Source organism: Bos taurus, chromosome 14, assembly GCF_002263795.3.
Source record: "Bos taurus isolate L1 Dominette 01449 registration number 42190680 breed Hereford chromosome 14, ARS-UCD2.0, whole genome shotgun sequence".
NCBI lineage: Eukaryota > Metazoa > Chordata > Mammalia > Artiodactyla > Bovidae > Bos > Bos taurus.
The window spans coordinates 66218852-66238367 of record NC_037341.1 but is presented as its reverse complement, the minus strand read 5'-3'; the positions used below and the strand labels follow the sequence as shown (position 1 = coordinate 66238367).

General features: G+C 43.6%; 1 protein-coding gene across 2 annotated transcripts in view; it reads left to right on the top strand.

The window, feature by feature from the left end:
• MATN2 (matrilin 2) overlaps positions 1–19516 on the top strand; it is a 172928-nt gene that overhangs the window by 121379 nt on the left and 32033 nt on the right. For both annotated transcript variants that reach the window (XM_005215629.3, NM_001102528.1), the window contains 2 exon segments: positions 11165–11287; positions 18213–18335. In XM_005215629.3, coding sequence (XP_005215686.1) covers positions 11165–11287; positions 18213–18335 — 246 coding nt within the window.

Here is a 19516-nt window from a genome sequence, read left to right as displayed (position 1 = left end):
AGGCCTCCCTGTCCATCACCAACTCCTGGAGTTCACTCAGACTCACATCCATCGAGTCAGTGATGCCATCCAGCCATTTCATCCTCTGTCGTCCCCTTCTCCTCCTGCCCACAATCCCTCCCAGCATCAGAGTCTTTTCCAATGAGTCAACTCTTCCCATGAGGTGGCCAAAGTACTGGAGTTTCAGCTTTAGCATCATTCCTTCCAAAGAAATCCCAGGGCTGATCTCCTTCAGAATGGACTGGTTGGATCTCCTTGCAGTCCAAGGGACTCTCAAGAGTCTTCTCCAACACCACAGTTCAAAAGCATCCATTCTTCGGTGCTCAGCCTTCTTCACAGTCCAACTCTCACATCCATACATGACCACAGGAAAAACCATAGCCTTGACTAGACGAATCTTTGTTGGCAAAGTAATGTCTCTGCTTTTGAATATGCCATCTAGGTTGGTCATAACTTTCCTTCCAAGGAGTAAGCGTCTTTTAATTTCATGGCTGCAGTCACCATCTGTAGTGATTTTGGAGCCCAGAAAAATCAAGTCTGACACTGTTTCCACTGTTTCCCCATCTATTTCCCATGAAGTGGTGGGACCGGATGCCATGATCTTCGTTTTCTGAATGTTGAGCTTTAAGCCAACTTTTTCACTCTCCACTTTCACCTTCATCAAGAAGCTTTTGAGTTCCTCTTCACTTTCTGCCATAAGGGTGGTGTCATCTGCATATCTGAGGTGATTGATATTTCTCCCGGCAATCTTGATTCTAGCTTGTGTTTCTTCCAGTCCAGCATTTCTCATGATGTACTCTGCATATAAGTTAAATAAGCAGGGTGACAATATACAGCCTTGACGAACTCCTTTTCCTATTTGGAACCAGTCTGTTGTTCCATGTCCAGTTCTAACTGTTGCTTCCTGACCTGCATACAGGTTTCTCAAGAGGCAGATCAGGTGGTCTGGTATTCCCATCTCTTTCAGAATTTTCCACAGTTTATTGTGATCCACACAGTCAAAGGCTTTGGCATAGTCAATAAAACAGAAATAGATGCTTTTCTGGAACTCTCTTGCTTTTTCGATGATCCAGCGGATGTTGCCAATTTGATCTTTGGTTACTCTGCCTTTTCTAAAACCAGCTTGAACATCAGGAAGTTCACGGTTCACATATTGCTGAAGCCTGGCTTGGAGAATTTTAAGCATTACTTTACTAGCGTATGAGATGAGTGCAATTGTGTGGTAGTTTGAGCATTCTTTGGCATTGCCTTTCTTTGGGATTGGAATGAAAACTGACCTTTTCCAGTCCTGTGGCCACTGCTGAGTTTTCCAAATTTGCTGGCATATTGAGTGCAGCACTTTCACAGCATCATCTTTCAGGATTTGGAATAGCTCAACTGGAATTCTATCACCTCCACTAGCTTTGTTTGTAGTGATGCTTTCTAAGGCCCACTTGACTTCACATTCCAGGATGTCTGGCTCTAGGTCAGTGATCACATCATCGTGATTATCTGGGTTGTGAAGATCTTTTTTGTACAGTTCTTCTATGTATTCTTGCCATCTCTTCTTAACATCTTCTGCTTCTGTTAGGTCCATACCATTTCTGTCCTTTATCGAGCTCATCTTTGTATGAAATGTTCCTTTGGTATCTCTGATTTTCTTGAAGAGATCCCTAGTCTTTCCCATTCTGTTGTTTTCCTCTATTTCTTTGCATTGATCGCTGAAGAAGGCTTTCTTATCTCTTCTTGCTATTCTTTGGAACTCTGCATTCAGATGTTTATATCTTTCCTTTTCTCCTTTGCTTTTTCGCTTCTCTTCTTTTCACAGCTATTTGTAAGGCCTCCCCAGACAGCCATTTTGCTTTTTTGCATTTCTTTTCTATGGGAATGGTCTTGATCCCTGTCTCCTGTACAATGTCACGAACCTCATTCCATAGTTCATCAGGCACTCTATCTATCAGATCTAGGCCCTTAAATCTATTTCTCACTTCCACTGTATGATCATAAGGGATTTGATTTAGGTCATACCTGAATGGTCTAGTGGTTTCCCCTACTTTCTTCAATTTAAGTCTGAATTTGGCAATAAGGAGTTCATGGTCTATAGTGTAACATAAAAGGCTTCCCTGGTGGCTCAGATGGTAAAGAATCTGCCCACAATGCAAGAGATCTGGATTCGATCCCGGGTTGGGAAGATCCCCTGGAGGAGGGTGTGGCAACCCACTCAAGTATTCTTGCCTGGAGAATCCCCATGGATGGAAGAGCCTGGTGGGCTACAGTCCATGGGGTCTCGAAGAGTCAGACACGACTGAGCAACTAAGCACAGTGTAACATAAAATCATGAGCATTTTCCTGTGTCATTTAAACTTTATCAAAAACATTTTAATGTCTGATAATATCACATGTATGTATCACAGTTTATACAACACTTTTTAAACTATTCAAATTGTATTGTGATAAATGTTCTTGACTATAAATCTTTGCATTTCTTTTCATTTTCTTAGGAACATGAAAGGAAATGTATTGAGTCAAAGGCTATTAACACTTTTAAGGCTTTTGATGTATATTACAAAATTATTTGCCAAAACCTTTGTACCAGTTTTTATGCTATACCGTAAAATTGCCTGTAAAATTTTTTCACTGACTTACTAGTAGTCATCACTTTATTTATTAAGTCTTTAGTTATCATTTCTTCATAAAACTATGTATGTTCAACTTATAAATGTTTATTCATTGGTGTCATTTGATTAATGAACAATCTGTTCCACTATAAGAAATTGTAAGTGACTCCTATTAGTTCTATGAGGAAAAGGACTGTACCTTTTTGCCCACTGCTGATTCCAGTGCCTGACCTATGGTAGATGTTCAGAGAACACTTATTAAATGAATAAGTGAATGAGTTAATGAACAGTGAGGTTAACACTTTTTCACATAATTAATTGATGTGCAAAAGAAAGGAAATAAATATCTGAGCTGAAGTTAAAGAAATAGATGATGGGTAACCAACAGAGAAACAGACAAAACTAACAGAGAAACCAACAGAGAAAACTAGTACAATCAGAAAGTGGTTTTTTGAGACTTAGTAAAATTGATGAATCAGTAGCCAGACTGGTCAGGGGGGAGAAAAGAGAGAAGACACAAATTTCTAGCATCAGGAATGAGAGAGTGGACATCACTATAGATCCTATAAACATTGAAAGGATAATAAGAGAAATTAATGAACAAATTTATGCCAGTAACTTCAAACAAATTCCTTGAAAGACTCAAACTACTCATATTTTCTTTTCTGTTATGGTTTATTATAGGGTACTGAATATGGTTCCCTGCGTATACAGCAGGGCCTGTTGTGTATCCTTTCTATAGACAATAGTTTGCATCTGCTAACCGCAAACTTCCAACGCCATCCTCCCCTGCACTCCCTGCCCCCTGGCAACCACAAGTCTGTTCTCTGTGTCTCTGAGTCTTTTTGTTTCACAGATAGGTTCCCTGTGTCATACTTAAAATTCCACATATAAAGTGATACATGGTTTTTGTCTTTCTCTTTCTGGCTTCACTTAATATGATAATCTGTAGATCCATCTATGTAACTGCAAATGGCATTATTTCACTCTTTTTTATGGCCAAGTAATATTCCACTGTGTGTGTATATACCGCATCTTTATTCATTCATCTGTCAATGGACATGTAGATTGTTTCCATGTCTTGGCTATTGTAAATAGTGCTGCTATGAACTTTGGAGTGCATGTATCTCTTTGAAATATAGTTTCTTTTGGATATGTGTCCAGGAGTGGGATTGCTGGATCCTGTGGCAACTTTATTTTTAGTCTTTTTAGAAAACTTCGTATTGTTTTCCATAGTGGCCACATCAATTTACATTCTCACCAACAGTGTAAGAGGATTCCCTTTTCTCCACACCCTCTCCAGCATTTGTTATTTGTAGACTTTTTAATGGTGGCCATTCTGGCCAGTGTGAGGTGGTACCTCATTATAGTTTTGACTTCCGTTTCTCTAATAATTAATGATGTTGATCATCTGTATGTCTTCTTTGGAGAAATGTCTATCTGCATGTATCCATGCTAAGTCGCTTCAGTAGTGTCCAACTCTTGTCCATGGGATTCTCCAGGCAAGAATACTGGAGTTGGTGGCCGTGCCCTCCTCCAGAGACTCTTTCCGACCTAGGGATCAAACCTGCATCTCTTATGTCTCCTATATTGGCAGGCGAGTTCTTTACCACTAGCACCACCCAGGAAGCCCCTGATGTCTATTTGGGTCTTCTGCCAATTTTTTAATTGGGTTGTTTGTTTTTTGTTATTGAGTTGTGTGAGCTGTTTGTATATTTTGGAAAGCCCTTGTTGGTCGCATCATTTGCAAATATTTTTTTTCTCCCAGTCCATAGGTTTTCTTTTAATTTTGTTTATGGCTTCCTTTGCTGTGCAAAAGTTTATAAGTTTGATTCAGTCAGTCAGTCAGTTCAGTTGCTTGCGACCCCATGAATCGCAGCACGCCAGGCCTCCTTGTCCATCACCATCTCCCGGAGTTCACTCAAACTCACGTCCATCGAGTCGGTGATGCCATCCAGCCATCTCATCCTCTGTCGTCCCCTTCTCCTCCTGCCCCCAATCCCTCCCAGCATCAGAGTCTTTTCCAACGAGTCAACTCTTCCCATGAGGTGGCCAAAGTACTGGAGTTTCAGCTTTAGCATCATTCCTTCCAATGAACACCCAGGACTGATCTCCTTTTGAATGGACTGGTTGGATCTCCTTGCACTCCGAGGGACTCTCAAGAGTCTTCTCCAACACCACAGTTCAAAAGCATCAATTCTTTGGTGCTCAGCTTTCTTCACAGTCCAACTCTCACCATTTATTCATATTTGCTTTTGTGTCTGTTGTCTTGGGAGATTGACATTGATATGATTTACGTCAGAGACTGTTTTGCCTATCTTATCTTCTAGAAATTTTATGGTCTCATGTCTTGTATTTAAGTCTTTAAGCTAGTTTTGAGTTTATTATTGTGTATCATGTAAGGATATGTTCTAACTGCATTGATTTACATGTGGCTGTCCAACTTTCCGAACACCACTTGCTGAAGAGACTGTCTTTCCCCCATTGTATGTATAGTCTTACCTCTTTTGTCCATAGGTATGCGTATTTATTTCTGGGCTATCTATTCTGTTTCATTGACTCATATGTCTGTTTTGGTGCTAATACCAGGCTGATTTCTTAAAAATATTTTGTTTTAATTAATTTATTTCTTTGGCTATGCTGGGTCTTAGTTGCAGCACATGGGATCTTGAGCTTTGTTGCAGCATACGGGACCTTTAGTTGTAGCATGCAGGATCTTTAGCTGTGGCATGCGATCTTTAGTTGCAGCATGTAGGATCTAGTTCCCTGACCAGGGATTGTACCCAGGCCCCGTGGATTGGGAGAGCAGGGTCTTAACCGCTTGACCACCAGGAGAGTTCCCCATACTGTTTTGATTACGGTAGCTTTATAGTTATTTTCTGAAGTCTTATGTCTTCTGCTTTGTTCTTTTCCCTCAGGATTGCTTAGGAATCTTTATACTTCCATATAAATTTTAGGTTCATTTGTTCCAGTTCTGTGAAAAATATCATGAGTAATTTGGTGGGGATCATATTAAATCTGTAAATTGCTTTTAGTAGTATGGCTATCTTAACAATATTAATTCTTCTAATCCAATAAAAATAGGATATTTTTTCATTTCTTTAAATCATCTTCAGTTTCCTGTAACAATGCTTTATAGTTCTCAGCATATAAATCTCCCACCTCCTTGGTCAGGTTTATTCTAAGTATTTTTATCTTTTTTTGATGTAATTCCTTTTTAAAAAAGGAATTGCCTTTTTCCTTTCCCTTTCTGACATTTCATTGTTACTGTAAAGAAATAAAACCAGTTTCTATATGTTAATCTTGTATCCTACTACCTTGCTGAACTTGTTTATCAGTTCTGTTAGTTTTTGTGTGGAGTTTTTAGGTTTTTAAATATATGGTATTATGTTATCTGCATATAATGACAATTTTGCCTCTTCCCTTCCAATTTGGATACTTTTTATTTATTTTTCTTTCCTGGTAGCTGCGGCTAGGACTTCCAGTACTATGTTCAATAGAAGTGGTGAGAATGGGCATTCTTGTCTAGTTCCAGATATTAGTGGGGAGGTTTTCCACTTTTCACCATTGAGTACTATGTCAGCTGTGGGTTTGTCATAAATAGCCTCTATAATCACTTTGGTAAGAGTTTTTAATCGTGAATGAATGTTGAATTTCATCAAGTGCTTTTTCTGCATCTGTTGAGATGATCATGTGATTTTTTACTTTCCTTTGTTGATGTGGTGTATCATATTGATTGATTTGTGTGTGCCGAGCCATCCTTGTGACTCTGAGATGAATCCAACTTGGTCGTGGTGTATAATCTTTTTTACATGTTGTTGGATTCACAAACTTCTAAAATGAACTCAAGAAGAAATAGATCATCTGAATAGGCCTCTCTCTAGTAAAAGAAATTGAACTTATACTTATAAACCTTTCCACAAAGAAAATTCCAGGGCTAGCTGACTTAACTGGTAAGTTCTACCAATTTATACCATTTGAGGAAGAACTAATGCCAGTTTCATATAAATTTTTCCAGAAAATGGGAGAGAAAGGATCATTCTTCAATGTATTCTCTAAGGCCTGCAGGATAGCAAACCCAGAAAGGGACATTATAAGAAAAGAAAATGACACAAATATCCTTCATGAAATACATGCAGAAGATCTTTGTTTTTAGCAAATTCCACAATATATGAAAAGGATAATACTTCCTGAGATTTATCCCGGGAATTCAAGGATGATTTAACATTCAAAGCTTGATTAATGAAATTTAAAACATTAACATACAAAAAGTAGAAACTGTATGATCCAATTCAGTATATACAGAAAGAGCACTGGGCAAGACCTGACACTCATTTATGCTTAAAAAAAAAAAAAAAAAAAACTCTCAGCAAGCTAGGCTTGAAGAGAATTGCCTCAGTCTGATCAGTGCATCAGTGAAAAAATTATCCGCTAACGTCGTGCTGACTGATGAAAGATTGAATGCTTTCCTTATTAGATGAGGAGTAAAACAGGATACCCACTCTCATCACTTCTATTTAGCACAGCCTGTAAGGTTCTGAGGGCTTCCCTTGTGGCTCAGTTGGTAAAGAATCCGCCTGTAATGCGGGAGACCTGGGTTGGATCCCTGGGTTGGGAAGATCCCCTGGAGAAGGGAAAGGCGACCCTTGCCAGTATTCTGGCCTGGAGAATTCCATGGACTGTATAGTCCATGGGTCGCAAAGAGTTGGACACAACTGAGCAACTAAGCTTCTAACCATTGTAATAAGGAAGTGAAAAGGAAAGGAAGAAATGAAATCTAGATTGGAAAGGAAGAGCTAAAACCATCTTGATTATGGTAACTGTAAGTATAGCACTTTCCTGAGTTCTACTGAGAGGAACTGGTTGTGGGTACCCCCAGGATTGTAGGTGGCTTTGCAGAAGTGAAGGTAGGCTGGGTACCCCCCTGAAAACTGGTGTCTGAAGTAAGGGCAGTCTTGTTGGGGACCTTACACTTTACCTTGTGAGACTGGATGTTAATTGTAGGTAGTTAGTGTCAGAACTGAATTAAATTACAGGGCTCTAAATTGGTGTTGGAGAACTGCCTACAGAACACAGATTGAAGCAAATGAGCCTAACTGTAAATCAGGTTGTTGGCATAATCACCAAGAGAATTATTTTAAGTGATGGGCATGGAATATATTGACGTTACACCCCAAGTGGCAGATATCCAAAAAACAAAAGAGCTTTAACTGTTTCTAGCAGTCCTAGCATTAATAGAATTGTTATTCTTACTTTGAAAGTATACATATACACATATAAATATATGAAATGATAAGTGTATATAATGTTAATGTCCCTTTGTACCTATATTTTCAGTATAATGGAAAATAAACCCAAATGTAAAATCAAATGTTTTAAATTTTTTAAAAAAATTTACTGAAGTATAGTTGATTTACAATATTGTGTTTAATTTCTGCTGTAGAGCAAGTGATTCAGCTATATGTATGTATGGCCTCGGTATTCTTTTCCACTGTGGTTTATCACAGGATATTGCATACAGTCCCCTGTGCTCCGCACCTGTTGTTTATCCATCCTACACATACTAGTTTGCATCTACTCATCCCAAACTCCCAATCCTTCCCTCCCCACCTCCCCTCTCCCTGGCACCCACAAGTCTGTTCGCTACACCTGTGAGTATGTTTCTGTTTCATAGATCTGTTCATTTCTGTTGTGCTTTAGATTCCACATATAAATGATATCCTATAGTATTTGTCTTTCTCTATCTGACTTACTTCACTTAATACAATAATCTCTAGATTCATCCATGTTGCTGCAAATGGCATTATTTTGTTCTTTTTATGGCTGAATAATATTCTATCATTTATATACCTGTATACACCACCCCTTCTTTATCCATTCATCTGTCAATAGGCATTTAGGCTATTTCCATTCCATTTTAATTTAAATGGCCATAACAGACAACATGGTTTCTAGATTAAAGGAGGCTAAGCATACATGAAATTAAATATAATCCCTGACACTTTAGTATATTCCATACTAGAGGGTAAAAAATACTGTAAAGAATATTATTAGATCAGCTGAGAAGACTAAAATGTGGATGGTAGATTAAATAAAAGTCTTGTATAAATGTAAATTTATGAAGTTATGGCTACACTGTGGTTATATCACTGGCAAATAGATGGGGAAACAGTGGAAACAGTGTCAGACTTTATTTTTCTGGGCTCCAAAATCACTGCAGATGGTGATTGCAGCCATGAAATTAAAAGACGCTTTCTCCTTGGAGGGAAAGTTATGACCAACCTAGACAGCATATTGAAAAGCAGAGACATTACTTTGTCAACAAAGGTCCATCTAGTCAAGGCTGTGGTTTTTCCAGTAGTCATGTATGGATGTGAGAGTTGTACTGTGAAGAAAGCTGAGCACCAAAGAATTGATGCTTTTGAACTGTGGTGTTGGAGAAGACTCTTGAGAGTCCCTTGGATTGCAGGGAGATCCAACCAGTCCATCCTAAAGGAGATCAGTGCTGGGTGTTCACTGGAAGGACTGATGTTGAAGCTGAAACTCCAGTACTTTGGCCACCTGATGAGAAGAGCTGACTCATTGGAAAAGATCCTGATTCTGGGAAAGATTGAGGGCAAGAGGAGAAGGGGACGACAGGATGAAATGGTTGGATGGCATCACTGACTCAATGGACATGGGTTTGGGTGGACTGCGGGAGTTGGTGATGGACAGGGAGGCCTAGTGTGCTGCAGTTCATGGGGTCACACAGAGTCGGACATGACTGAGTGACTGAACTGATACTGAACTGATACCTACTCTTAGGAAGTACAAGCTGTGTTTAAGGGAAAAGGGTGGCAATATGTATAGCTTTGGAGAAGGAAATGGCAACCCACTCCAGTATTCTTGCCTGGAAAATTCCATGGACAGAGGAGCCTCGTGGGCTACAGTCCACAGGGTCGCAAAGAGTTGGGCACGACTGAGCGACTAAACAAGTGTAATTTTAAACTGAGTAAGTGTATAGCTTACTCTCAAATAATTCAGAGATGAACAAATGATAAAGCAAATGGGGTAAATATGAACAATAGGTGAGTGTGGATAGAGAGTCGCAGGTGCTTCTTTTACCTGTCTGCTGGTATTTTTATGTTTGTAACTTTTGTAAATTTAAAATCATTTCCAAATAAGAAAGTTTTTAAAAAATACTTTATAGATGATTGTGTATTGCAGTTATATGTTTAAAGAATTCCAGCCTTTTAAGGATACATTATGAAATATTTATGGACAAAATGATATAACATCTGGAGTTTAGCTTCAAGTTATATGGCATCTTCACATGGGATATAGGAGTATACATATCCCATGTAGGTTGATTGGTTTGCTGTAGATTTGCTGTAGATTGATTCTCTTGAAGCCAAGTGATATACATGTGGATTTATTATACTATTCTGTTCTTTTTTTTTCAGTGTTTAAAATTTTCCTTGACTTTAAATTGGGAAGAGTTGGCATCCGCTCAATATTTTCCTTTTGAGAATACTGTGCACTTTTCTCTTAATCATTTTGTTTCCTTTGGTATAGGGTGGGAAAACTCATTTATACCAAATGCTTCATTATGAAAATGATATATGTAGTTCATATGTTCCTTGAAACAATGAAAACCCTCATTGAAACAGAAAAACTTCTCTTAAGACCCCATCAGTGGCCACTTATTTCAAGTAATTTTAGACAATACATTCAAGTTTCAGACCCATCAGTAGAAGAGTCCCATTCCATATCTACAATATACTTACACAATAACATGTCATTATTAAAAATTCCATGTGACCTTTTTTTTCTATTTTGGTTTAAATTAATGTGTACCTGGGCTTCTCTGGTGGCTCAGTGGTAAAGGATCTGCCTGCCTGGGTTTGATCCCTAGGTCAGAAAGATCCCCTGGAGGAGGAAATGGCAACCACTCCAGTATTCTTGCTTGGATAATCCCATGGACAGAGGACCTTGTGGGCTATAGTCCATGAGGTCACCAAAGAGTCGGATACGACTTAGTGACTAAAACAACAACACTATATACCTAGAGCTGTGAAATCTTGATATGATTTAAGTGCAGATGAGGCCAATAATGTAACAGGGAGGAATTTTGCCTCAAAGGATGCCTTTCACTTTCAGGCCTTCTTTTTTCCAGGATTTGATCTCGTATACTGCTTGGCTAAGTGTTTCACTCAGTTAAGTGATTTGAAGTCATCGTTTTAGTTGCATGCCTTCTGTAAAACATTCAGCGAGGCTCCCTCTTCCCAGCCTGCAGCACAACGAACAACGCTTACATTTTGGTGGCTCTGACATGAACCAGGACAAGGAAAGCCTCTTCACAAGGCATAAACATCTTGTAATATGTCAAGAAAGTCCTCTTCCGGGGAGGCCATATCCCTAAACACAGAAATAGCTTCATTGAGAGATCCCTCAATGGCCTGAGTGTTTTGAGTGTTTGAGGTCATAGGAATATATCTGTTTAGGGAAAGTTAAGATTGTGAGTCCTTTGGTTTTCCTATGCTAGATTTCCAGTTTGGTTCATCATTATGATTTTTCTTTCTTTGCAGAGATAGACTACTGTGCCTCACCTAACCATGGATGCCAGCATGAGTGTGTTAACACAGATGATTCCTATGCCTGCCGCTGCCTGAAAGGCTTTACCCTGAATCCCGATCAGAAGACCTGCAGAAGTAAGTTGTACTGCATGTGGAAGAGGGGCTTCTTCCACAGATGGCCCTGCTGGCTTTCGTTTTTCTTGCAGATCTCCAGCAGGTGTGCTTGTTCTCAGCATTTGTGCTCGCTGACATCATTCTGCCCCTTATTTTATCTTTTGTCTCGCCTGATCCTGTGATGGGGTTGATTTTTAGACAGTGCATAGACTGGGTTTGCCCACTGGTTTCCTTTAATGAAGTCAAGGCACCAGCTGAAGCTCTCGCCTATCTGAAATGAGGATGCATGCCCCCACCTCCTTACCCTCACAACATGTATTTGGGACTTAGAGAAAGAAAAGGCTGGGTCCAGAGTTGGAGGGAAAAGGAGCTGGTTTCTTCCGGTCCTACCCGATGAGACACTTTTTAAATTTAACATTTACTTTTATTTATTTGAGTGTGCCGGGTCTTAGTTGCAGCATGCCGGATTTTTGATCTTTGTTGCAGCATGCGGGATCTTTAGCTGTGGCATGTGGCATCTAGTACCCTTACCCGGGATGGAATCCAGGCTCCCTGCATTGGGTGCTCAGAGTCTTAGCCGCTGGACCACAAGGGAAGTCTCAAGATGAGACCCTTGAGGGTCTCTAAGAAGGGGGACATTGCATCTTTCCTTGATATAAAGGAAGAACAAAAATTGGAGACTCTGGGGCATCCTTGCAGCATTGGAGAGGTGCCTGGTGTCAGCAGGGTGATATTAAGCATGTGCTGAGTGGCTCAGATGGTGTCCTCTGGCACCTCAGAGGGCTTGATGGGGGGTCTAAAGCATGAACCTCCAGCGGGATCTCTTTAAGTGACCTGTCCCTGAGAGACCCCCTGGAATGGAAGGTCTACAAGGACAGTGATTCTTCTCTTTTTCTCACTCGTGAATCCTCAACACCTCAAGTATTCAGCACATGCTAGTGTGACACAATATTCAGTGAGTGAATGAATGAGAGAGTACATGGATCTCTAGATTTATCATCCTGGAGAAATAGCAACTATCATCTGAATTAATCTTGTTAGAAAGGTGGCTTTTGTAAGGCACACAAGTTGTGATTTTTTTCAAAAAGCATTCCCAAAATTAGGCCACAGATACGCACACTGAACTGTCCCCATTCTCCCGACTATTGACTCACAGAACTCTCTGGAACTCCCACTGAGGGACATATCCCTCATCCCCTTCTTCCTAGTGGTGGGTGCAGCAGTGTTCTGCAGCACAGGACTGGATTTTCAAAAGGTTGAACACATATTGTTTTTTGAAAAGCACCGTGGGCTACTGAATGGAATCCACAAGCCGCAGCCTGCCCACAGCACATGTGACTCACGTGCTCACTCTACTACATGTGAGACCTTGTAGGGTGGTTAAAGGTGGCAGAGCCCATAATTTGCAGCTGAGTCTCTCTTACAAAAGAGAATTCCCTCCACCTTGCCTGGATGCAAACTCTGGCGACGTTCAGGCATCAGATGGGAATTTTAACTGGGAGGTTCAGAATGTGAAAACAATTAGATAGACTATTTTCCATCAGACCACACATGGCTTCAGCCGTGGGAGAGGCCAGCCCGGCCGCTCCTGTCTGTGCTATGCACACCTTTTTCTCGGGGCGAGTGTGTCGGTGGCTGGCTACCCCCAGGGAAAAATCACTCGCAGTGGGACTCAGTTGTGGACCTAGACCTCTTCCATGGGGGAAAATTCGATCTGCTCCAACTCAGTCACTGGAGTTGCAGGCTTCACTGTGTGTTGCTAGTGAAGGGAGGAGGAAGTGAGCTGGGCACGTGGCCATCGGTGGAGGGGAACTGGCTTGAAGCTCTGCATCACTTACAGTCATCTGAGATTCCCTTGCCCTCTGCCCCACCCTCCACATCCTGCCTGGAGAGGCACTTGGAATAAGAGAAGGGTCCAAGGCAGTGCTTGCATCGTTATCAAGGGAGGAGGGAGGCCAAGAACAGAAGGATAAGTGGAGAGGAAGTGACCATTTGGAAGCAGTGTGACCACCACAAATTAGCCTGGAGACAGGCCTGTCTCCAGCCCAGTCAGGCCTGTCTCCAGCCCAGAGTCCTTAACACTCATGCATATATATTCAGGGATAGCTCCATTTCCTCTTCAGCCAGGTTCCCTAGTTTTTCATCCAAGAAAAATGGAATTTGTTTCTTAAAACCCAATGTCCTCATCAGCCCTTCTCCCAACATCCTGCCTCGTCGTTACTTTTTCCATTGTCTTTGCTGCAAACCCAGCCCTCCACTGCCGAGATCCCTCTGAGAGCCACCCCTGCCCTGATGTGTGCATGCCGGCGATTATGGCAGACAGCTGCTAACGGAAAGTGAGCGCTCCGTGCCTCTCTGGAGCATTCCGTGGGATCAGGAAGCAGAGAAATGGGGTTTAAAATCTGGGCTTGGTTGTTAGGAGCCTGAGGATCCTCAGAGTGTTAAAGATCTCGAGCTCAGAGTACAGCCATTTACATTTAATGGGCGGGTGATGGATGTGGGCTGTTTGCAAATCTAATAAGAAATCTATTTTTCAATGGAATTTGATGTCATCCAATTAAACTGGAGGTGGGGGGTGCGGGATTCAAGACACAATCCTACTGAAGAAAACACTCTTGGCCTGGATTTGTTCTTTCTCCTCATCCAGGCATAATTTCTTTTTCTGGAAAGTGCTGTCATCGACTTAAAGCATAAATTATTGAGGCAAGGATGCAGAACACAGAGCCCAGGACTGACTGTCTAGGTGGGGACCCCAGGGTGGAGTCAGAGGTGGGTGGGACTCCAGGATTGCTCACGCTGGCCCCGAGGCTGGCCCCCTGCCCGGCCCCCTGCCCCTACATCACACTCTAAACAGCAGGGTACAGGGTGCACAGGTGAACTGAGTACGGGGGGCAAGTCTTGGCAGTGTCACCCATCCTGGCCATGTGACCTTGGACAGACTGCTTTGCTTCTCCGAACCTCCATTTCCTAAACCAAAGGAACATGACTTTCTGCTTTAACATTTTGTAGCCTGTCCCATCTTTCTAAAACTTACGCTCTGTGCCACTCAGTTGGCATGACAGTCTGCAGTGACCTATCTCTGATCTCTCATGTTTTTATGTCTTACCTTTTCAGTGAGGTCTCCAGCTCCTTTTTGAGGAGCCTTTTAGTTAGTGCCGTTTAGTTGCTGACAGCCCAGCCGTCTCATCTCGCAGGGGTTACTGGAGACTCTGGGCTTTGCCAGATAAACCCACACCCAAGCCGGGCCCACGTGTGGCTCCTCACAGTTAATGAGCAGACTGGACCAGACGTGGGGGGCATGGTGCGTACCCAGTGAATGCTGAGTGAAGGAATAAGTAACTTACATACGTGTGATGAACTGTGATTCAAGCACGTAAAGAAGACAGAGCTCTACAGGCCAACCTCTGTGGCAAGGAGCCATCAGAGAAGAGGCATTTTGGAACTGCTGTTTGCCAGATAGCTGAGTGCTAACCTTTTAAAGAATCGTCATGTTTTTAAATTGTTTATTTATTTGTTTTTGACTGTGCTGTGTCTCTTTTTGCTGCAGGGGTTGGGGGGCTTTTTCTGGTTGTGGCCAGCCGGGGCTACTCTCTAGTGGTGCTCGAGCTTCCCACTGCGGGGGCTTCTCTTGTGGCAGAGCATGGGCTCTAGAGCTCGTGGGCTTCGGTGGCCGTGGCACACGGTGGCTCAGTAGTTGCGGCTCCCAGGCTCTAGAGCGCAGGCTCAGTAGTTGTGGCCCACAGGCTTAGTTGCTCCACGGCACATGGGATCCTTGTGGACCAAGGAGCGAACCCGTGTCCCCTGCCTTGGCAGGGGGATGGACTCTTTGCCACTGATTCACCAGGGAAGCCCCCAAAATCTTCATGTTTTTGAATTTAATTAGAGTATGTAAATCTTTCTTAAAGATAGTGTTAGCCCTTTAAAAGTTGCGGTAAAATATACAGAATAAGGGGCTTCCTGGGCGACTCAGTGATAAAGAATGTGACTGCAATGCAAGAGATGTGGGTTCGATCCCTAGGTTGGGAAGATCCCCTGGAGGAGGGCATGGGAACTCAACTCCAGTATTCTTGCCTGGAGAATCCCATGGACAGAGGAGCTGGGCGGGCTACAATCCACAGGGTCACAAAGAGTTGGACACGACTGAAGTGACTGCCCACAGAACAAAACTGACCAATGTAACCATTTTTAAGTGCACAGTTTGGGCTTCCCTAATACTCAGTTGGTAAAGAATCCGCCTGCAATGCAGGAGACCCCAGTTCAATTCCTGGGTCAGGAAGATTCTCTGGAGAAGGGATAGGCTACCCACTCCAGTATTTTTGGGCTTCCCTGGTGGCTCAGATGGTAAACAATCCGCCTGCAATGCAGGAGACTTGGGTTGGAACCCTGGATTGGGAAGATCCCCTGGAGAAGGGAACAGCTACCCACTCCAGTATTCTGGCCTGGAGAATGCCATGGACTGTGTAGTCCATAGGGTCGCAAAGAGTCAGACACGACTGAGAGACTTTCACTTCACATCACTTCACTTCAGTGGCATTAAGTACATTTTTGTTGTTACACAACCATCCTCACCATCCAGCTCCAGAACTTTATCTCCCCAAACGGAAACTCTGCACTGATTAAACAGTAACTCCCTATCCCTCTCTCTCCCAGTCCCAGCAACCACCATTCTATTTTCCATCTCTATGACTACCTACTCTGCTGCTGCTGCTAAGTCGCTTCAGTCGTGTCCGACTCTGTGCGACTCCATAGACGGCAGGCCATCAGGTTCCACCGTCCCTGGGATTCTCCAGGCAAGAACACTGGAGTGGGTTGCCATTTCCTTCTCCAATGCATGAAAGTGAAAAGTGAAAGTGAAGTCGCTCAGTCGTGTCCAACTCTTATCGACCCCATGGACTGCAGCCCACCAGGCTCCCCCACCCATGGGATTTTCCAGGCAAGAGTACTGGAGTGGGGTGCCATCGCCTTTTCTGCTACCTACTCTAGGTACCTCATATAAGTGGAATCTTACAAGATTTGTCCTTCTGTGACTGGCTCATTTCACTTACCATAAGGCTCATTCCACATCAGAATTTCCTTCCTTTTTGAGGCTGAATAATATTCCACATGCTGTATTTGCCACATTTTGCTGATCCATTCAGTAGACACTTGGGTTGCTTCCACCTTTGGGTCATTGTGAATAAAGATGCTGTGAACATAGATATTTTCAAGGCCCTGCTTTCTGTTCTCTTGGGTGTAAACCCAGAAGTGGAATTGCTGGATCATGTGTAATTCTAGGTTTAATTTTTTTTGAGGAACCTCCATACTGTTTTCCATAGTGGCTGAATGCTGGCTTTTTAGAGCAGCACTTAGTGAAGATAATTTTACTTTTCTCTGACTTTTCTCTTACTTTTCTCTGGTGTGATGGAGAGATTCCTGCAGGTCCTGCACTACGTGGCCCAGTCTGTGGGGCCCTTTGTGTTCTGTGTCTCTTTACTTGGCTCTTTGTCTCTGTCTGTGGCCGGTGTTTTATTGCTAGGTCTATTTTCCTTCATCTCATTCCTTGTTTTCTGACATTCACGTCTGTCTCACACAGGTGAGGCTGTTGATGAACTGATAACTGCACACAGCTAACAATAATCTGCCTCTCCTCGTGCAGAAGGGGTGAAGCACAGAGAGCATGCCCAGGGCCTGTGGCTTGTGGCGGCATCTCTTCTCTCAGGCCAGCCCCTGCAGGTCATGGGAGTTCTCTCTGTCTGCTCAGTCTGCAGCCACTTCTTCTCTGCGCATGGAAAGTTCCATCCAGCAGTCATGTGGGAGGGCACATCACGGACCCTTTACGTGATGGTCTGAGGTCCTTTGAGTATGGGTTTCATTTCATTTCTTTTCATACATCTTTGTCTTCTCAGGAAGAGACATCTTTCCTAGGGGCTGCAATAAATTCTTCTGTCTCATTGGCAAGAACTAGGCATCTTCCCACCTCTAGACCAATTCCTGGCAAAGGAGAACATGCTTGCCAGGCTGGCTTATACCACTCATGACTCATGCCTTCGGGGTCAGGATTCTGGTTTCAGGAAGACAGGGTAATGCTTATTGGCAAGGCAACCAACAGTGTCTGCCACATCCGCGGGAAAAAGAACAATGCAGCTAAATGGCTCCAGTTCAGCCCCTGAGGTTGGTGACCAGTCTAACAAAGGCCCTCCACAAGCTCATTTTATTTCCCGTTATAGTTCTTCGACTCTTCCATTACTTTCTCTGTATGTTGGGGGGAGGTGGGGGTAGGGGTGACCCAGCATGTGGTTTTAGCATTTTCTACCAGAAAATGAAACTGCTAATTGACTGCTGGTGGTGATGCTGCCGATGTCTGCCGGCAGAAAGGCAGCTTGGATGGGGGTGAATAGGGCCGAGCTGTAACAACCTGGGCCAGCATCAGAGATGCGTCTTCTCCCGTTTCTTGATTACGGATGGTGTCACGCTCTCACCCAGAGCCCGGTGGAGCTTTGGACCCTTCTTAATGTAATTGCCTTTTCCTGCCTCTCCTAAATCGCTGGGTATCTTGCAAGATCAGCTGCTGTTTATTCTGCCTTGTGCCGTCCCATGCCGTTGTCAGATGTCACTGCCGGCAGCAGCTCCATACACGCTTTGAGCCCTAGTAATCAGGTTAACTGGAAGAAGAGACTGAATTTTCCCAGCGTTTCCATCATTCTTGGGAGGAGATGGGCTGGGAACTGTGGCGCTCAACCCATTTCCCCAGCGTTTTGGCCATCTGTTGAGGAAGAGACCCCTGCTGGCGAGCGCAGAGGGACACACCCCCAGGTGCCAGGTTCTCCCAAACAAGCTCGTGCAGAACAGGAGCTGCTGTCTGTGTCCCGTGGAGCACCTTCCTTACTGAATATTTACTGGGAGGGGCCAACCTCAGCCCTGGGAGAAGCCCCAAGCCTGAAGGAGTGTTTGCCCTTTCTCCCTTCAGGGATCAACTACTGCGCGCTGAACAAGCCGGGCTGTGAGCACGAATGCATCAACACGGAGGAGGGCTACTACTGCCGCTGCCGCCGGGGCTACACTCTGGACCCCAACGGCAAGACCTGCAGCCGTGAGTGTACCCGGGTCAGGGGCTCAAGGGAGGGCCAGGTTCACACACAGGGCCCGGGGCTCACTAGCAGCCAGTCACTTCTGAAGCTCCTGGGTTTCCTATGAGCCTGATGGTCCAGCAGCCTTAACTTTCCTGGCCTCAGTTTCATCATCTGTAAAATGGGACTACTCATGCTGCCTGCCTCAGAGACTGGATTGTGAAGGGTGACAGAATCAGCACGTAGAAAACACTTAGAAAAATCCTGCTAGACACATAATAAAAGCCCAGTAAATATTAGCTAGGCCTCTCTGGTGGCTCAGATGGTAAGGAATCTACCTGCAATGCAGGAGTCCTGGGTTCAATCCCTGGGTCAGGAAGATCCCCTGGAGAAGGGAATGACTACCCACTCCAGGATTCTTGCCTGGAGAATTCCATGGACAGAGGAGACTGGCGGGCTACAGTCTATGGGGTCGCAAAGAGTTGGACATGACTGAGCAACTAACACATGCACAAATATTAGCTAATATTATCATTTGCTCTTGAGAGCCTTGATTAAGTCAGACCAGCCTGATTTCATCCAAACTCGGCCTCATACTAGACATGTGACCCCAGGTAAGGTATTAAAGTTCTCCAAGCTTTGACTTTCCCATCCGTTTAAAAGAAGGGAAGATGATAACAGCATTAATTTCCTGGAGTTGTTAAGGGGAATCATGAGGACTATTTCAACCTCTTAGCACAGTGCTTGACACAAGGAAAACATACAATTAAAAATAAGAGCTCTTTGTTGCCACAGAGCCTGGGACAGGAACCAGAAAAGAGACAGACCTCAGAAGGCCCTTGGGCCACTGCAGACCTCATCTGAGGGCGAGCTGAGAAACATGGGACTTTTTATGAAGCATTGTCTTCATTTTCTTGTGTAAGGGGCGCAACATAACTCGGTCCGGTGACGTCAACGTGGAAACTTGCAGGATGTGCCAGCTGGATGGTTCCATCTCTTTTTTACGAGGCAGAGTCTCCACTGGTCCAAGCCAGTGGGGGTGGGGCGTGTGACATGGCGGGGGACGCCCTGACCCTGGGGGGTGCCAGCGAGGGGCTTGGTGACACGGCTGGCACAGAAGAGGTCCTTTGTGTGGCTTTCCACCCAGTGAGCTGCACATCTGCTCCAGCTTTGGGGACAGAGATAGATTGTGAGTGAGAACAGT